This window comes from Mauremys reevesii, linkage group 13 (genome assembly GCF_016161935.1).
Source record: "Mauremys reevesii isolate NIE-2019 linkage group 13, ASM1616193v1, whole genome shotgun sequence".
Taxonomy (NCBI): Eukaryota; Metazoa; Chordata; order Testudines; family Geoemydidae; genus Mauremys; species Mauremys reevesii.
In genome coordinates, this window is record NC_052635.1 from 1,897,646 (window position 1) to 1,916,885 (window position 19,240).

General features: G+C 44.0%; 2 protein-coding genes across 2 annotated transcripts; both read right to left on the minus strand.

Annotated features, from left to right (window-relative positions):
- Positions 1 to 1,519: 1,519 nt before the first annotated feature.
- On the minus strand, positions 1,520 to 7,067 carry LOC120380756 (olfactory receptor 49-like). Its single transcript, XM_039498697.1, has 2 exons — positions 6,152 to 7,067; positions 1,520 to 1,551 (listed from the first exon to the last, which is right to left on the minus strand). Exons 1-2 carry the CDS (start codon positions 7,065 to 7,067, stop codon positions 1,520 to 1,522), a joined length of 948 nt encoding a protein of 315 aa, XP_039354631.1.
- Positions 7,068 to 16,821: 9,754 nt separating this feature from the next.
- LOC120380667 (olfactory receptor 6T1-like) lies at positions 16,822 to 17,766 on the minus strand. Its single transcript, XM_039498592.1, has one exon. It carries the CDS (start codon positions 17,764 to 17,766, stop codon positions 16,822 to 16,824), a length of 945 nt encoding a protein of 314 aa, XP_039354526.1.
- Positions 17,767 to 19,240: the final 1,474 nt, after the last annotated feature.

The following is a 19,240-nucleotide window of genomic DNA, read 5'->3' on the forward strand; positions in this document are numbered from 1 at the left end:
GTCCACATACATCTGTGCCGGCTGACTGCACCTCTTGATTCCAGGGGGTCAGTTGGAGTCAGGGTTGCCAATTTTGGTTGGATGTATTCCTAGAGGTGAGAACGGGTAAGTCACTGCCTCTCTCATTGCCTCATTCTCCATCTTGTAGAATGAAGAAGGTGATATCTTATTTCTCTGCTACTTGGTGTGTGTTGGGAGAGCACCATGAGCTCTGAACTTGGTTGGAGACTCTAAGCACAATCATAATTTTCTTTTCATTAATGAGACACTTACATTCTATGAATGGTACAAAGTTACCAAAGTGTTGCAAAAATATGAGTAAACATAACCTATAGAATGTGAAAGTTCTCTGCCAGTGCTGCTTGAGAAACATCTTAAAACGTGGTGTCAGATTATTTGTTATCTATACAGAGTCAGAACTGCGCATACCACAGAATTATGACCTTCTAGCTAGGCATGGAAGTATATTTTATTGGTAAATGCCTGTAAATGTTGATTTCAACTGTACACACACAAACCTATGAAAAAATATTTCCGATGATAATATAAATTTTAAGATAGGCAAAGTAAGAAAAATCTGCTTGAGAACTTATTAGCGTTTCAGTTAAGGAATTTATTTTGTATATTTGGACATGTTAACATAAGAACATAAGAAAGCAGAATAGGTCAGGACCAAAGGTCCCCCTAATCCAGTATCTGTCTACCGACAGTGGGCAATGCCAGGTGAGTGAACCTGAGGAACCTAACAACAGTGCTCTGATCTCTGATCTCTCTCTCCATCCATCCATCTCCATCCTCTGACAGACAGAGGATACATTCTTACCCATCCTGGCTAATAGCCATTTATGGACTTAGCTACCATAGTTATTATTTTCCAGTCAGTTTTTTGTTATAGTCTAGCCAACCTCCTAGCCCTCAGTAGGTCTCAGGTAAGGAGTAGTACAAAGCAACTGCTGAGAACTTTGAAGATTTTTTTTTTTTTTGCCCTTTTAAACCTTAATTTCATTATTTTCTTCCCTAGTAGTTGTTGTATATAAATTAAATACTTCCTCTTTCACTTTCATATCCACTTTCTCAACATCACTCATGATTTTATATCCCCCCTCCATGTCTCTTTTAGTTTCCAAACTGAGAGTCCTAGCTTCTCTTTTTCCTCCTCCTCATATAGGACCCTCTCTAAACCCCTAATCATTTAGTTTTTTTTTCTTTCTTCTTTCTAGAATATGAATTTTTTTTTTTTTTTGAGGACATCTGTACACAGTATTCGAGATGTGAATGTGGGCATGGCATGGATTTATATAAGGGCAATATCTATATTCTAGTTCTCCTTCTCCTTCCCTTTTTAATGATTCCACTTTTGCTTCTTTTTTTTGACCGCTGCACACTTCGTGAAGATCTATCTTCAATCAAGACAATTTCTCCAAGATCTTTTGTAGCTAGCTAAGCCCTCCATCAGCCCCATCATGTTGTATGTATGGTTGGGGTTATTTCCAATATTTGCATTTTTTTACATTCCATTTCATTTCCATTTTTTTTGCCCAATCATAATCACTTTTTTTTTTTCTTTTCTTTTTGAAGTTCTTTCTAATCTGCTCTAGTCTTAACTATCTAGTTTAGTGTTCATCTGCAAAACTTTGCCACCTTACTGTTTACCCCTTTCTCCCAATCATTTATGAATAAATTGAATAGGATTGGTCCTAGGACTGACCCTTGGGGAACACCACTAGTTACCCCTCTCCATTCTGAGAATTTACCATTAATTCCTACCCTTTGTTCCCTGTCCTTTAACCAGTTCTCAATCCATGTTTGTGTTTATATGTAAACAATTTGTGTTTTCATGGCTATAAATCTTTATCTTTTTAATCTCAGTGTTCACGGTCACTAATAATTCTTGTCTGACTACCATTGCCATATGTGCCTGGAATTGTGAAAATTTAAATGGATAAAAATAAGTTAAAAAAAAGCTTGAAACTCACTATTTTGTGAAAATTTAAATTGATATCAATATGAAAAAAGGCTAAAAAAAGATACTTTTATAGTTTCTGTCAAAATTATAAAAAAAATGAACGTTGAATTCTGCCAAGCTTCCTCATAGAACGGGCTGGACAATATTGAGGTGGGAATCGAACGGTTAATTGTGCATGCCTTTAGAAATGGAGGTTCTCTGTCAGTGCAACAGCTGTTACTGCAGGGCTGGTCTAATCCAATGAAGTCCACAGTCACCTCCACCTGAGTTCACCTCTGCGTTCACTGTGGTGAAAGGTGTATTTATCTTTTACTTCACGGTATCTCCTGTGTGGCCCAAGGCTTTCTAGCCATTGTGGTGGCACATCTGTGTTCAGTTCTTCCTCGAGGCAGAGTGGACACTTGACTCCCGGTTTCTCACGACCCAAACGAGTCCTCTAACCACTGGGAGATGGGGGGCTCCACCATCTCCTCTTTTTTTCTTGAAGATCCTATCAAAATTTCATTTGCTTTTCATAAAAAAGCAGGTAAAATGCCCCAAATCAAAATGAAACAATTTGTTCTAACCAAAATGACTTTAAAAATGTTTTAAAAACAGAACAAAACACCCCACAGCAGTTTAAAAAAGAATAAGATGGTGTGTGCTAATAAAAGATTCTAGCTGCAGTGTAAAGACACTGGGGACCTTAGATCATCTAGTCTCACCTCCTGTACAAAACAGGGCAGAGAATTTAATCTGGTTATTCATGTACTGGGCCCAATACCCTGTGTTTGACTAAAACGTAACTTCAGATCTGATGGAATAATCATGTGAAGAGAGAGAATCTATCACTTGCTTTCATCATTTGTTCAGTTATTGGTTGTTAGATAGATATCACATTAGCAGGTTAATTCCATAAATCAAGGTTAATACTATAAATCCCCAAACATCAGTCTGAAATCAGATCTCTTTAATTCAGACTCTTATAAAGGGTAAATGTGATCTGCCCCATTAATGAGAAAATTAAACCTAACTGTCCCTGACTGAACTATTGTCAGGTACATTCCAGATGGACATAATTGAAGTACAATCAATTGCTCATTGCCACATTAAATTAATTACACCCATCGGTAACCTGCAGCTGGTTCATTGTTGTAGGGATGGATTGTTCCTGAGGATCTCGGAATGACTGCAAACTTTTTTTTTTTGTGCTCACATGATAATAATTCAGCTTCCCCTTTTCTTTACGATATGTCTAGCACTTTTTATAATCCCCATCACCGTGGCATCTAATCATCTCTCATTACAACAAAGCCCCCTGTGAGATAGGATAGTATCATTACTCCCATTTTCCAGAATGGAACTGAGACACTGAAAGATAAAAGCTGGAGTTTTCACAGAGGACTAAGGGAGTTAAGCAACCAAATCCCATTGAATTTTTAGGGGTTTAGGCTTAAATTCCTTAGACACCTTTGATAATTCCATCCTATATGTGTAGTACAGTGACAGTGGGGAATAAAATGTGGGTTTCACCCAATGCAAATTTTTACCCCCATCCGTAGGTAAGTTGTATCCCTTAAGGGATTTGGATGCCCAATGCCCTTTAATTGAAATGGGAATTGGAGTGTCCCATTTCTTTAGGCAGCTTTGACCCTGTCAGACTAATTGTTCATAAAGCAGAATCACAATATTGATGACAGGAGCAACTCAAAGAATTTGGGGTTTACTAGAAAGAATACTTGTATTATATCACACAATTGCTTTATTCATTATCAAAAAGCATCACAAAGAGACACTGAATGGAGAGTCATAACAGAACAAAGCACATTTAGGACACACAAACAGTTGTAAGAACCAACTTTTAAACAAGTAACAGCAAATGACCAGTTCATAAGGCAAAAAAAAAAAAATCACCAATTGCCATCAGTTTGACAGACACACTAGTTATTGCTATGGTACCCATCATGATGATGTCTACCTTCCAAGCAATCATTAATGTTTTTACCCTTACAACCCCCCACTGAGTAAAGAAAACCAAATTAATTACAGATTAATTAGATGAAGAATTGAGACAGAGAGACACTAAATTGCTTTGTGACAGGTTTGGTCTCAGAGATCTCCTTGGGACTGTCACCTGATGTGCTGAAATTACCTCTGAGCCCATTTTCTCTACCAGCTCAGCACTCCAGAACCCTGCCTTGTTGAGCCAGAGATGCTAGCCTGCTGCAACACAGACCCAGAATTTAACTAAAAACAGTTCAGCAGGTTACCTGTCTCCAGCATCCAGGCACCTATCTCTGAATGGGATCCCAACCCCACATAAATCCATTTTACTCTATATAAAGCTTATACAGGGTAAATTCATAAATTGTTCACCCTCTAGATCACTAGTAGAGAGAGATGCACAGCTGTTTGCTCCCCCAGGTATTAATCATTTACTCTGGGTTTATTAATAAACAAAAGTGATTGTATTAAGTATCAAAAGGAGGATTTAAGTGGTTCCGAATAATAATAGCCAGAACAAAGTAAGTTACAAAGCAAAATAAAACAAAACACAATAGTCTAAGCCTAATACATTAAGAAACTGATTACAAGTAAATCTCACCCTCAGAGATGTTCCAATAAGCTTCTTTCACAGACTAGACTCCTTCTTAGTCTGGGCCCGATCCTTTCCCTGGTACAGTCTTTGTTAGATCCAGCAGACATCTCAGGTGGTCAGCAGGGGTTTTCTCATGACTGGCAGCCTCCTTTGTCCTGGTCCACCCCCTTTTATGGCTTTGGCACAAGGTGGGAATTTTTGTCTGTGCTAGTCCCCACCACCACCTCACCAGTGGAAAAGTACAAGGATTAAGATGGATTCCAATATCATGTGACATGGTCACATGTCACTGTAAGACCCTTAGTCTCCATTCTTCCTGGGTTGGCCCCCACATACACTGGAAGGTCTGCAGATAAATAAACCATTTACAACCACTTGTTCTAGTCAGTGGGAGCCATCAAGATTCTAAACCATCATTAATGGCCCATACTTTGCATAATTACAATAGGCCCTCAGAGTTATACTTCATATTTCTAGCTTCAGATACAAGCATGATACATGTATACAAATAGGAGGAATATATTCTGTAGGTTATAACCTTTGTTATGATACCTTACAAGAGACCTTTTGCATAAAGCATATTACAGTTACATCATATTCACACTCCTAAGCACATTTCCATAAAACATATGGAGTGCAACATTACAGGCTTGTTAGAGGTGAGACAGGGAGAGTAAAGCAAATAACTGATCCAGGAACTCCAGAAGGCAATGGCTTCTATATTAAGAATTTTTGTTCTGCTGCTCAGCACCATCATAAAATATCAGGGTTGGGATTTTCAAAGGGACCCATTGGAACTAGGCAGGGGTGAAAGTAACTGAAAGGACTTACCAGTACGGCGGAGTACTGAGCCGGGGCGTGGTGTCAACTGGAAGAGGCGGGGCCTTTCAAGGTTTAAAGGTCCTGGGGCTCCGGCTGTGGCTGGGAGCCCCAGGGCCTTTAAATCACCCCAGAGCTCCCAGCTGCAGAGGCGGCTGAGAGCTCGGGGCGAATTAAAGGGCCCGGGGCTCCAGCCACCACGGAGCTCCGGGCCCTTTAAATCCCCGTGGGAGCCCGGCTGCTGGAGCTCTGGTGGGGATTTAAAGGGCCCAGGGCTCCCCGCAGCGGCTGGAACCCTGGGCCCTTTAAATCCCCAAAGCGGAAGCCGATCCAGTCTGGCACGGCATACTGGCTCTTGCCGGTACGCCGTACTGGACCGTACCAGCTTACTTTCACCTCTGGAACTAGGTACCCAACTCCCATTCAATTTCAACAGCAGCTGGGAAACACTCTCCCTTAGAGTCATTTGAAAATAAGAGTCTAAAATATGAAATGCCTATAGAGGTATACTGAGGGTATGGGTAAATCTCTGCTCTTTCAAGCACTGAAGAATTAAGGATAGATAGATAGATTAGATTAGATAAATAGGTGTCTATGGGGATAGATGGATAGATAGATAGATGTCTATGGGGATGGATACATAGATAGATAGGTGTCTGTGGTGATGGATGGGTTGATAGATTAGATAGATAGGAATTCTTTGCTCTTTAATATAGTTCTCTCTCCAATCTCCAGGCTTTCACCTTCCACACGCCATTAAATATTGGGGTCTTTACAAAACACTGCACTCTGGCCAATGGCCTTCCTCACTGCCTCCTGAACTTGCCTGTTCCTCAGGCTGTATATGAAGGGGTTGAGCAGAGGGGACACCACCGTGTTGAGAACAGCCACAGCCTTGCTGAGGTCCAGCCCGCCACTCCACATAGGTTTGACATACATGAAGATGCAACTCCCGTAGGTGATGGAGACCACGGTGATGTGAGAGGTGCAGGTGGAGAAAGCTTTCTGCCTCCCCTGGGCAGATGGGACGTGCATCACGGTGGAGATGATCTTGATGTAGGACACAAGGGTGATTGCTAGAGTGCCCAGCACCGAAAGCAGAGCTGTGATGAAGCCTATGCACTCTATGAGCCATGTGTCTGCACAGGCAAGCTTAATCAATGGTGTGCTATCACAGAAGAAATGGTTAATCACATTCGGGCCACAGAAAGGCAACTGGAACAGTACAATCGTTGGAGCAATAATAATCAATATGCCTCCAATCCAGGAGCCCAATGCCAAGAGAGTGCAGACTTGACCACTCATGATGGCTCTGTATCGTAGAGGATTGCAGATGGCCACATATCTATCAAAGGACATGGCTGCTAACAGAAGGAACTCGGTGGTACCCAGGATAAAATAGAGAAAGGATTGAGCAAAACATCCAGTTAAAGAAATGGTTTGACTGCCTAATGCCATGTTGGCCAATGCTTTTGGGATGATAACAGAAGTGAAGCTGATTTCCAGGAGGGAGAAGTTCTGGAGGAAGTAGTACATGGGGGTCTGGAGACGCTGGTCCACCAGGGTGATAGTGATAATAAGAATGTTGCCCGCGATGGTAAAGAGATAAGCGACTAGGAGCACCACAAAAATCAGGAGCTGTAGGCGGCGGTCATTGGTGAAACCCAAGAGGATGAACTCCACCACCGCAGTTCGGTTCTCCATCTGTCAACATACAAAAGCAGTTCAAGAACAGTGAATAGCACAACACGGAAGAGGGAGCAGTCACAAGCCTACATCCCCAAGACCTCATTCCGCAAACCTGCCTTCCATCTGCATCTCTAGGGGCTTCTCTCAGCCCTTGTGTCTCTGTGTGAGTCTCCAATGTCCAGTATGAGTCCTAGGCCTTGTTTGGGCATTGTCACTGGAAATCAGACTCCGGGGAAATTTTAAACTCCTTGGGGAAGGACCTAGCACAGACTCTCTAGCCTCTGGGAACTCCTGTAATAATGAAACGAATGAAACTGATCTTAACTATAATAATGGAGAAACTGAGCTCCAATCGATAGAGAAGCTACATCTATAGTTAGATCTCTTTTCTCATAATGGAATGGGACAAGTCGAAAATCGGTTAAGTTTTTAAGTTCCTCAGGGCAGACACTGTCCTTTTGAAATACATATATATGGAGTTACAGAACAGCTGGGGCAGGCTGATGTCTGATTGGGGGATCAGCATCTGAGGTAATATATGGGCAACATTTTCGAAGGAGCGTAAAGGCACCCAAACCTCGACGATTTTCAAACCAAGAAATAAATTCATAACAAGAATTGTGGGTTTGGGGTTTTTTATGCAAAGCTCAAACTGTGGAGAGATTGCTGCTCATCATGCTGCTCAATGTCGCCTCATTGTTTCCTTGTGCTCCCCTGTCTGGCTGTATCTGTTTGCCAGTCTCTTGTCTGATAGAATTGTAAGACTGGCAGGGACCTCGAAAGATCATCTACTTCAGTTTCCTGCACTCATGGCAGGCTACATATTATCTAGAACATCCCTGACAGTGTTTGTCTAACCTGCTCTTAAGAATCTCCAGTGAAGAAGATTCCACAACCTCCCCAGGCAATTTATTCCAGTGCTTAACCACCCTGACAGTTAGGAAGTTTTCCCTAATGTCCAACCTAAACCTCCCTTGCGGCAATTTAAGCCCCTTGCTTCTTGTCCTACTCTCAGAGGTTAAGGAGAACAATTTTTCTCCCTTCTCCTTGTAACAACCTTTTATGTACTTGAAAACTGTTATTATGTCCCCTCTCAGTCTTCTATTCTCTAGACTAAACAAACCCAATTTTTTTCAATCTTCCCTCATAGGTCATGTTTTCTAGATCTTTAATCACTTGTGATGCTCTTCTCTGGATTCTCTCCAATTTGTCCACATCTTTCCTGAAATGTGGCACCCAGAACAGGACACAATACTCCAGTTGAGCCCTAATCAGTGCGGAGCAGAGCGGAAGAATTACTTCTCCTGTCTTGCTTACAACACTCCTGCTAATACATCCCAGAATGATGTCTGCTTTTTTTGCAACAGCGTTACACTGCTGACTTATATTTAGCTTGTGATCCAGAACGACCCCCAGATCCCTGTCCGCAGTTCTCCTTCCTAGGCAGTCATTTCCCATTTTGTACTGTGAGCTGTTTGGGAGGAGGACCCTGTTTTGTTCTGTGTTTGTACAGCCCAATGGGGTCCTGTTCCATGACTGGGGCTCATAGGTGCTACCTCAATACAATTCATTTGTCAGAATAATAACAATTAGCCTATGGAACTCACTGACACAAGATGTCATTGAGGTTCAGAGTTTAGTTTAACAGGCTTAATAAAAGGCTTCAATATTTACATAAATAAGAAGAACACTCCATTCACATCCATCAGAGACGATGTTTTCAACCAGTTTGAAAGGACTGTCAACCCTATTGCTTCGGAGGATAAGCCAACTTTATTGACTCATTTTTTGCAGGACCAGGGGTTTGGCTACCTGTGTGTTCTATCTAGGGACAGTCCCAATATTCAAGGCTTTGTCTTATATAGGCTCCTGTCACCCCCACTCGCTGTTCTGATTTTCACACTCGCTGTCTGGTCACCCGAGGTCTATCAGTCCCTAAACTTGGGCTTGTCACAGTTCAGGGAAACTGCACCTGGATTCCCCCAAGTAGTCCACTCTAGGCTCCCAGCTTTTCAGCTGTCACTTTTCTTGGGCAGAGACCCACGACTCTCACCTTCCTGTCTGGTTTTTTTCTAGGCTGCATAGTACCCTGCAGACACTGTGAATTCCCCAGCAAGTCAGACTGCCTCAGCAGGTCGGCTTTGTCTTCTCCTCAGAGCCTATCCATAGGTGTAAGCTATCACCTAGTCCTGTCTAAGCAAGCACATTTATTCTTAAAGTGAAAACATTAAAACATTAACATTACAGAGAACACATTAAACCAATAAAAGACCGTGCACGCATGCTAAGAAGCAGTAATCAGCCAGCCAGTATTCCCCTCCCAGGCAGGAGCGGCGCCAGGGTTTTTGGCGCCCTACGTGGGGGTCCTTCCATGCTGCCGGTCGTTGGCGGCAATTCTGCGGTGGGGGGGTCCTTCCGCGCTCCCGGTCTTCGGGGCACTTTGGCGCCGGGTCCTGGACCCACCGCAGAATTGCCGCTAAAGACCCGGAGAGCGGAAGGATCCCCCACCGCCGAATTTCTGCCGAGGGCGGCAAAATGCTGCCCTCCCAAATCCTGGCGCCCTAGGTGACTGCCTAGGTCGCCTAAATGGAAGCGCCGGCCCTGCTCCCAGGGCAAAGTTTCAAAAGGGCGCGTCTTTGCATAACTGGTCATTTGCATTCATCTCCCCCCAAGATATTTCCTAGGAACCCCACTTTACTCTGTTTGTCCAGCACATTGTTTAAAATAGTCCTTTTATGCTCATAACCCTTCCCCAGGGTCACACTGGCCAGGGAGCCCCATGAGAGACAATCCCACAGTCACAGATAAACTTTGCATTTTTAATACACTGAACCCCAAAGATACTTGCACTTAATCCACTTAGGTTTGTTCAGGAAGTGACTGTTCTCTTCAGAAGCTCTGCTGTCTTTTTTATCATGGAGTATTTTCTTTGCACTGGTTCAGACAACATGAGCAGGAGGATGTGTCCTTCCTCCTAGAACATTAAATACATGTAGCTACATGAATGTGAGGCATAGACACACATACTCACCATTCAGGGGGTGGACGGACGGATGGTTCTGGGACAGAATTCCTTCATACTTTGGGGATTGTGGTATCTTCTTCGTGGGAGGAGGTGTCACAAAATCTCTCTGAAATGTTTTCAGGGAAATGAAGTATCCCCAGGCTAAGACAATCTCCTTTGACGAGGCTTCCTTGTTAACAATTAATTGTGTGCTGACTCCGAAGACACTACAAACCTGATTCTTCAACTCTGCAGATTCCTAGGACCTGGACACAAGTCAGGCACTGCCTCTTATGAACCTGCACAGCAGTGGTTTTCAACGTATGGACTGCAGACTCCTGGGGATCTTCAGGCTGGAAATCTTAGATATAAAGTGGTCCACGCCTGCATGCAAAATCTTTTAGGAGTCTGCAAATGAAAAAAGGCTGAAAACCACTGCTATACACAAAGAGCTGCACCATTTATCTTGCTTTAGCCAGGAGGCTCTCTCCAGCCCTCTGTGTCATTGTGGTTGAAGACAATGCAGGGTTCCTCTATGCTAGCAAACAGTTCCTGCTTCACTCACTAGGAATATATAACATTTGGGATCACCAGCATTATTCCCATTGGTCATTAGTAGGCTCCCAGGAGACAACCCAGCTGGCAAATCAGCGGAGATCTCAAGTGTGTGGCATTGTTGTGTGAGAACGAATCAATTTGTTCTTTATCTTAATTTATTTCCAATTCCTCTCTGGCCCAGCTGGACATGCAGTTCACCATCAGTCAGAGGTTCTTTGGGAGATAGAACAATTGTCACAGAACGAGCATTCCATGGTGTTTGGAGACAAAGGAATTTGCAGGGGGATAGAGGATCTGCCTTTGAAGACATGGAGAGAGAGGTGCAGGGACAAAGGGGAAGCAGACTATGCCCCAGTACAAGAAGAGGGGAATCTAGATAAGCTGAGCCTACCTAAGCTTTAGATAGGGCAAATATGCACACAGGTTCTTTCTCTTTCTCGTGCTTTGATTCCTATATGAACATAAGAACGGCCATACTGGGCAGACCAATGGTCCATCTAGCACAGTATCTTGTCTTCCTGCATTAGCCAGTGCCCGGCATTTCAGAGAGAATGAACAGAGCAGAGCAGTTAATGAGTGCTCCATCCAGCTGTTGAGAGCAAATCAGACTTGGTTTTGAAAAGGCTGATTTCTGCCACTGGGTTCATGTCAGAGCTCCTGAAGGGACGTCTAGCAGGGCAGCCAAATCCAGTTGGTCCTTCTGAGTAAACCCTGTCGATACACAGGGACCTGTAGGGGCCCAGGCTGAGAGTGAGAGAATCATGAGATGCCACCTCAGTGATGTGAAGGCAACTTTAGTACTTGATGTCCGTCATGACCTCTGTAGGTTCAGGTTTTTTGTTTGGTTTGTTTTTCCAGTTTTTCCAAATAATGAACCTTGAATTTTGTTATTTATCTGCTATTTCCATCTCAGGCATGTAGTTACAGATCTTTCGTTTCCTTATGTGTTTATATTTCCTATCAAAACAATAAAAAGAAGGTTTAAATAAAGGCTGCTCATTCACACCGTGGCGGCTGGCTTTCTCCACTCTTCCTAGTTCTCATTGCAATAGGAGAACCACCGGCTGCCAGGGTTAGAGAGACTGAAATAACATTGGAAATAAAAATTGAGACAGTGATGGCAATTTACACCAGCTGAGGCTCTGCCTTCAGTTACCTAAATAAATACAGCAGGATGGGAGATACAACGCTAACAGAATCCTGAGAATCTTTTTGCTATAATACAGGATGCAGGATGCGTTGACGGACAAGAACTTGGGCCACCTAGGTGGGTCCTTTCTGACCAGTGAATTGATTTAGTCCATATCGATCAATCCCACTGAACTCCCTCCATTTCCACAGAGCTCTCCTTAAGGGCCTCCTTAACCTCTTTGTTTCTCAGGCTGCAGATCAGGGGATTGATCAGGGGTGTCAAGACAATGTAAAGGGCAAAATGCACTTTGTTTGGGGCTCTCGTGGCGCTGGTGTTTGGTAACATCTAGACAGTCATTAGGCTCCCATAGAAAATTATAACCACGCTACGGTGGGAGGAGCAGGTGGAAAAGGCCTTTTGTCTCCCGCTGATGGAAAGGTTTTCTCAGGACGGTGGAGATGGGGGGGCAGTGTCTCTGGAGGCGAATATGAGGGTCACTGGGGTAACCAAACTGGTGTTGCTGCAGGAGAGTTTAATCACTGGGGTGAGATGATAAAAAATGGTCAATTTCATTAGGGCCGCAGAAGGCTAATTGTGGCACAAAATATATTAATATGGTAATAAGGATGAGGAACTTATCCAAGATCTGGCTGCTAGCTGGATACAGAAGTGCCATTCATACGGGTGGCGTCCTGCAGGGTTTCCATACCGGTAAGTACCGATCATCAGACATCACAGCTAGCAGGTAACACTGAGGGGTCACTCACAGAGCAAAGCAGCAGAACTGTAGGATGCACTGGCTAACAAACGGTTCTGTCCCCCGCCGGGAGACCGGGCAGGATGGTGGAGCTGTAGCAGGTCTCCAAGAAGGACCAGTTCCCCAGAAAGAAGCACATGGGGGTGTGAAGGGCTGATCACCCACAGCCCATGCAGCAATGAGCATGTTTGCCCTCCTGGGAACTAGGTAGGTCACTAGAAAGAGCAGGAAGAAAAGAATTTTGCAGTTCATGGGGATTCCTGAATCCCAGCACGATGAATTCTGATAGATGTTTGATTTCCCCCTTCTCCTCTCTCCATGAGGTGTATGGCGATTTCCTCTTTCTCCTCTCTCCATGTGGTGTATCTAGTCACAGAGAAAAAGTACTAATTCTCTAGGGAGTTTGCTGCACAATGAAGTTGGGTGGATTTCCGTCCATTTGAGCCCCCCAAAATTCACCTGGCCAACTGAGATCAGGGTTTATATTCCCTCACAACCAAGAAACAGTTTCACCCTCAGGCTTTGCACCAGGTTTTGGAATGGAGAATCTCCACTTGCCTGCCCAAAAAAGCAACAGTGCAGTTCATTGATCATTTTCTGCCCCTGCCCATGGGTGGTTTTTCATTTACAGATTAATAGTGTTCCTGGGGACCTTCAGGAGTTTAGCATCTCTGCAGGCCACAGAGAACTTTCAAGAGCTCAATAGGGCTTGAGGAATCCCTCAAGTGTAATAATAGTAGAAAACACTTCAGCCAGTTGGTTACTGAACAATGCCCTGTATTAAAAGACTCGTCATGTTAGTATTGGTAGTTAATTCTCTTCTGACCAATGAAGATCATTTTGCTAAAACCACCACTTTGAGATAAGAACTTACAAACCGAATGAACAAGGTTTGATTATCACTCCCGGATAAAACCTTTCAATAGTTCATGTTAAATATAGAGCATTAACCTCGCTATTGTCCGCTGCCTTGTTTTATTTTTCTTTCTGTAACTTTTTTCTCTTAATGCGATCTATGAATTCGAGAATCGTCTCAATTCTGATTCTGGTTAAACAAGAAGGAATCCAAGAAACTTGTGAAGAATTTGCTCTGGTTAATCTTAAGTAAATACCTCAGTCCCTGGCGTTTGGAAGTAGCTGCCTGTTAATGATGGAGGGATGACTTTTCTCTTGCTCTCGCTGACCAGACAGTTTTTCGCAGCTGCCATGTGACCTTGAATGAGGGTGAAGATGTCACTTACACTGAGGTGCCCAAGAGTGGGACTTTGTGTTCCCTACCTGTTTTGCCACTGTGCTGTAAAACCCTGATGTAGATGAGGCGCTGCAGTGTTGCTAAGTGGGGTACGCAGAGGCCAGCTGAGCCTAGTGCTGACTGTAAAAACACCTTTTTTGACAGGGAAGGTCACACCTCAGGGCAGGTCTAGAAGACACTGCAGTAAAAACATCAGGGACCACCCGAGTCCTGGCTGCACTAATACCCTCACCGGTGGAGATGCACCTATGGGATGCAACAGTGGGAGGTTTCTCTGAAAAGGTCTAGAGTAGACAGGCCTAACTGAGAGGCTGACCCTGTGACCTGACCTGAGATCTTTATCCACTGCGCATAAAATTCACCCTCGTGTAGAGGCCCAGCATAAGGCCTATGTGCCACTATCTGAGCACTTTTGTGGGACATTAGTGGTATCTAGGCCTTGATCTGGCTCTCTGCACACGGCAGAATTTCACTTTCTTTTGCCAGGCCGGGCAAAATTATATTGTTTTATCCTGTTCCCTTGCAGATATTGTACCTGTTCTTTCTCCATTGCAAACAAAATCCCATGTCCTCAACATATTGTATGTGTGACCCGGGGTATGCCAATCAGGGTAGGCTGCAAAGGGGACAGCAGATAATCCCAAAGACTAGTGGGTAGCACTGAAGTTAAACTCCCCAACCAGCCCCAAACTCCGCTTCTGATCCCCCACACTGGTTATCAAGACACTGAAAAAAGAACTCCCCCAGTCCCCTTATTGCATTCCAGTTCCCTGGCTCCCACCCAACACCTAGGGCCTGTACAATGAGGAGTTATTTTAAACCTCTGTTCATATCTACCAAATGTTCTTCTGACCCCAAAGGGACAGCCACGTTACCAGGCCAGTATAGGTTTGGATCTTACCCAGAATCCCACGCTGCCAGCCAGTCCTTTAGTGTCTAAAACTAAAGATTTATTATAAGGGAAAAAGAAAGAACAAGAAGAGAGTTGTTAAATAGTAAAACAGTCACATACATATAAAGATTCAAAGTCCATGTATCAGGTTCTTAGCAGTATAGGTGAGTTGCTGGCTTGAAAGTCCCCCTGGAACACATCCACAGCTTGGATGGGTCAGTCAGTCCTTTGGCCAGAAATTCAGTTTGTAGAAAAGTTCCTCCAGTGGTAAGAAGCAGGAATGAAGACAAAATGGAGACGCTGCAGCTGCCCTTTATATTCCTTTTACCACGTGGCTTGTACTTCCTGTGTCCGAAACACAAGCTCTCCAGCACATGACATGGAAAAGCCTTGGAGTTCTGTCCACCAGCCTGCCCCTACATGGCTTGCTGACTCATGAGGTGTATCCCCGGCTCCTTTCCATGGGATCATTGTACAGCTGATGACCCTTGATGGGCCGTCAAGCAGGCTAGGCAGGGCTGATGCCAATCTGTCTGGGGGTGTCACTCAGAAACACAGCACAGGTTTGGAAATACAGATGTACCCTACATATCTATAACTCACCATAAAAAGGTGATACAGACATAGAAACCAAATTACTGTATTTGGCAAATTATAACATGTTTGTAGATACCTTACACGGCATATCTGGCACGATTCATTGCAATTTTACAATATTGGTATCCATAATATCATAAAGTGTCTCCCATATTCCATAGAGCATCAGCATATGCATAGGGGGAAAGCCTAGGTTTTGTTGCCCTGTGAAATAACTGGGTAACTGTCATTCAATTGTCTTTAGCAGAAGGGTTTCCCTTAAAGATAGAATATGCAACGTTAAACAGTCTGTGAGGTGCAAATTATTTAATTCCCATCTCATTGGCTACTTTTTTATTTGTTCTCTCTCCCCCTTCCCCAACATCTTTTTCAAAACTAGATATCTGGCCCGTTAATTGACAAAGTGTTTGTAAACCCTTAGCAAATGAACAGTTGTGTCAGATGAATAAAATATCTGGAAATCCGTACTCCTTGTTTGCCCATTGACACTGTCAGGGAGCAGAGAGCAAAACCAGTGGCTTCCATTAACTTTACACACAACATTGTTTAATGTGAAAACAAGGTTAGGCGAAAGGGAGGGCCCTGCCTGTGACCTCCCAGGGGCCTACAGTGGAATTACACCTGATTTATCCTGGTGTACCTCTGAGATGGATTATCCACTCTCCGCAGCATAACTGGCATCTCTTCTCCAAGGGCTGGCTTACACGCTGTATTTTTAGCAATAACCAGATCGAGTCCATCAAATCAGCATTTTCCAGCAGAAAATTCTCAGCCGTCTTTCCTGTGGTGCTTGAACACAACTCCATCATGCTGCCAGTTCCAGCTGATGGGCATCCGTTCCATGTGTCTCCTCTGCCCAGCAACCCCTCCCCACCCTGCCCCAGCACCCAGGCCTGGGACACCGCGCTCTCAGGGCCCCATGTTATCTGGGGGGGGGGGGCTCTGTCCTTCTCCCGCTATGCCTCCCCCCAGCACATTCGGTCTCTGTCCCCGGCAGCTGGGCCCAGGTGGGGAGCGGGATTGAGCAGCGTCTCACATGGCTGAAGCTGGGCACCCTGGTTCACTGCCTCTGTGTGACGCAGCAGCTGCCTGAGAGAGACCCTGGCTGGGGGGGTGGTGACGGGCCCGGCTGCCGGGACAGGGGCTGAGCGAGCTGGAAATGTGCCGAGCGGGAGAGGTGACTCCGACTCGCCCAGCCCTTGTCCCCGGCACAGGGAGAAAACAGATTGAAGTGGCTGAGCTGATTGGAAAATAACGTTTTCTTACACTGATACATAAGATACGACTGAACAGCACTTGAAAGAGGCTAGAAAGCAGCAGCCTGTGTTATGAAAGGAGATCAGACGAGATGACTGTGCAAATCAAACTTAGCCTTAGCTTCAGGTTTCTTCTGAAAAACAACATCCCTCTCTATCTACTTATCCCCATGCTCTGACCCAGTATACGCCACTCTCCTACGAGAACCTGGGATAAGGCCCAGAAATCCCAACTCCCAAGCAGCTATTCTGTCTACGCTGGCTATGGTTACATTGGATATGTTCTGTGTCTTTCTGAAGTGGATATATTTGGTGTCTCCCTCACACCCTCTGGGAAAATTTCACCTTATGCTGCCAGAAAGCATCCTGCAAAACCTCCTTCACCTTGTCATTCCTGAGGCTAAAAATGAAGGGGTTCAGCAAAGGTGTCACGATGCAACTCAAGGTCGCAGCCACTTTATTGAGAAGCAAAGACTCTCCCCATGATGGCCTGACATAGAGGAATATGGAGCTGCCGTACACCATCACCACCACAGTCAAGTGGGAAGAGCAGGTGGAGAAGGCTCTCCGCCTCTCTGAGGAGGATGGTATCCTCAGGATGGTGGAGATGATGTAGGTGTAGGAGACCGTGGTGAACGCCAAGGAGCTTAGCAGCACGAAGGAGGACAGCACAAAGTCCACCTGTTCGAGGAGTCGGGTGTCAGAGCAGGAAAGCTTCAGGAGGGGCCAGCTATCACAGAAGAAGTGGTCAATGGTGTTGGGCCCACAGAAGGTCAACTTAGTTAGCATAGCAGTCGGGAAGAGGACACACAGGAAGCCGCCTATCCAGGAACCCAGAACAAGCTGGGCACAGACTTTGCTGCTCATGATGGCTTCATACCGCAGCGGGTTGCAGATGGCTTGGTAACGGTCAAAGGACATGACAGCCAGAAGGAAGAAATCGGTGGTTCCCAAAAGGAAGTAGATATAGGACTGGGTCATGCAGTTAGCAAAGGAGATGGTGACTCTCCCAGCGAGGATGCCCGACAGCGATTTTGGGATGACGACTGTGGTTAACACTAGCTCCAGAAAGGACAAGTTCCCCAGAAAGAAATACATGTGGGTATGGAGTCTCTGGTCACTCAATGTCAACACAAGAATGACCAAGTTTCCGGTTACTGTAAGCACATAGGTCAACAAGAGGACAATGAAAAGCAGGACCTGCAACCCCCATAGATTGGGGAACCCCAGGAGAATAAATTCTGTCACCCAAGTTTGGTTTGCCATCCCCACGGCTGTTCCAAATGTTGATTCTGCACAAGGAAAAAGAAAAAAAAATTGAAAGTGGGTCATGACTCGATGTAGTCAAAGCTGAATAGATTGAAGTCCAAGTATTTTCAACAGTAATTAATGCCTCATTTTTTTGTGCCCAAACTAAGATACCTTAAAAGAGCTTGATTTCTAGGGAGTACTCTATGCCTGTCCTTTGAAAATCAGGTAGCAACTGGTGACTCCCCAAAATGATTCATCCACCATTTCTATCCACTTTTGAAAATCTTGGTCTAGACTGGCAATCAGCTCTTTCAAGAGGTAGTTCAAAGTCACTATTACCAAGGACTGTTTGGGAAGCCTTTTCTTCCCATCTTTTTTTAATATGTGAATGAGAATGAAAACATTTTTTGTCAAAATATTTCTTCATTCATTTTTTTGGCAAATCTGAGAAAATGAAAACAAAAACTTTTCCCTTTAGAGTTTTTCAGCAAAAAAACAGTAAAAAATCATTGAAATAGGATATTTCTTGTGGAAAAAAACATGAAAAGACATTTTTCATCCAACAAAAAAAAGTTTGACTGAGAAATATTGACCAGCCTAAAGGGTTGTATAGGTAGGTTAGTGAATCTCTTTCTAATGCTGTGTCTGTGCAAAAACAAAGCTAGTTGCTTGATCCACGTCTCTAAATATTACTAGTGATTTTGGGTGCCTCACTTTTTATATCTAATATAACTGTGGATAGTTTCATTAGCCATATGAACATATGGCCATTTCAGAGCCCAGCTGACATTTTTCCTGGGACCTCCCCTCATATTTAAACACTGAAATGTATCTTCAGGATGAGATGGGCAGTAGAGGTCAAAGGACGGGCAACCAGGAATGGAGTCAATAAATCTTGGTTCTCTTCCTAGCTCTGTCCTGCTGTGTGACATTGGACCAATTACTGCTCCACTGTTTCCTTTCGCACCTTGTTACTGAGCCAGTAAGCGTGTCACCGTCTATTACTGGATACGGTTTTGTACAGCACCCAGCACAATGGGGCCCTAATCTCAGTTGGAAAAAAGTCTCTGCGCTACTGAAATACAGACAAGAAATGATTAGACTTATACTTACGTCCCTGATTTACAGAGGGTTGCCGTTTCTAAATAAAACATTGCAGGAGCATATCCTGGTTTCTTGTGACAGTTCTGAAGAGATGTGTGTTGGTTCCGATCCAACTTACAAATGAATATTCCTTAGAATTATGTCTAAACCCATGCTGCTGTCTAAGTAGAGCACTCTGCATTTTTATTCCAAGGTGAAGACGTTATCTCTTTGAACTCCACAGGGAGTATGCAATGTGCATCTTTAACTGTAGTAGAAAACTTCATCAGAATAAAACAACAAAATAATGATCTCAGAATTAAGGTAGAATCATAGAGCCATATGGTTCCGATTTCTGCTGTATCTTAATTGTAGAAATTTGTTGTGTCTTAAAAGTAGAAAATAA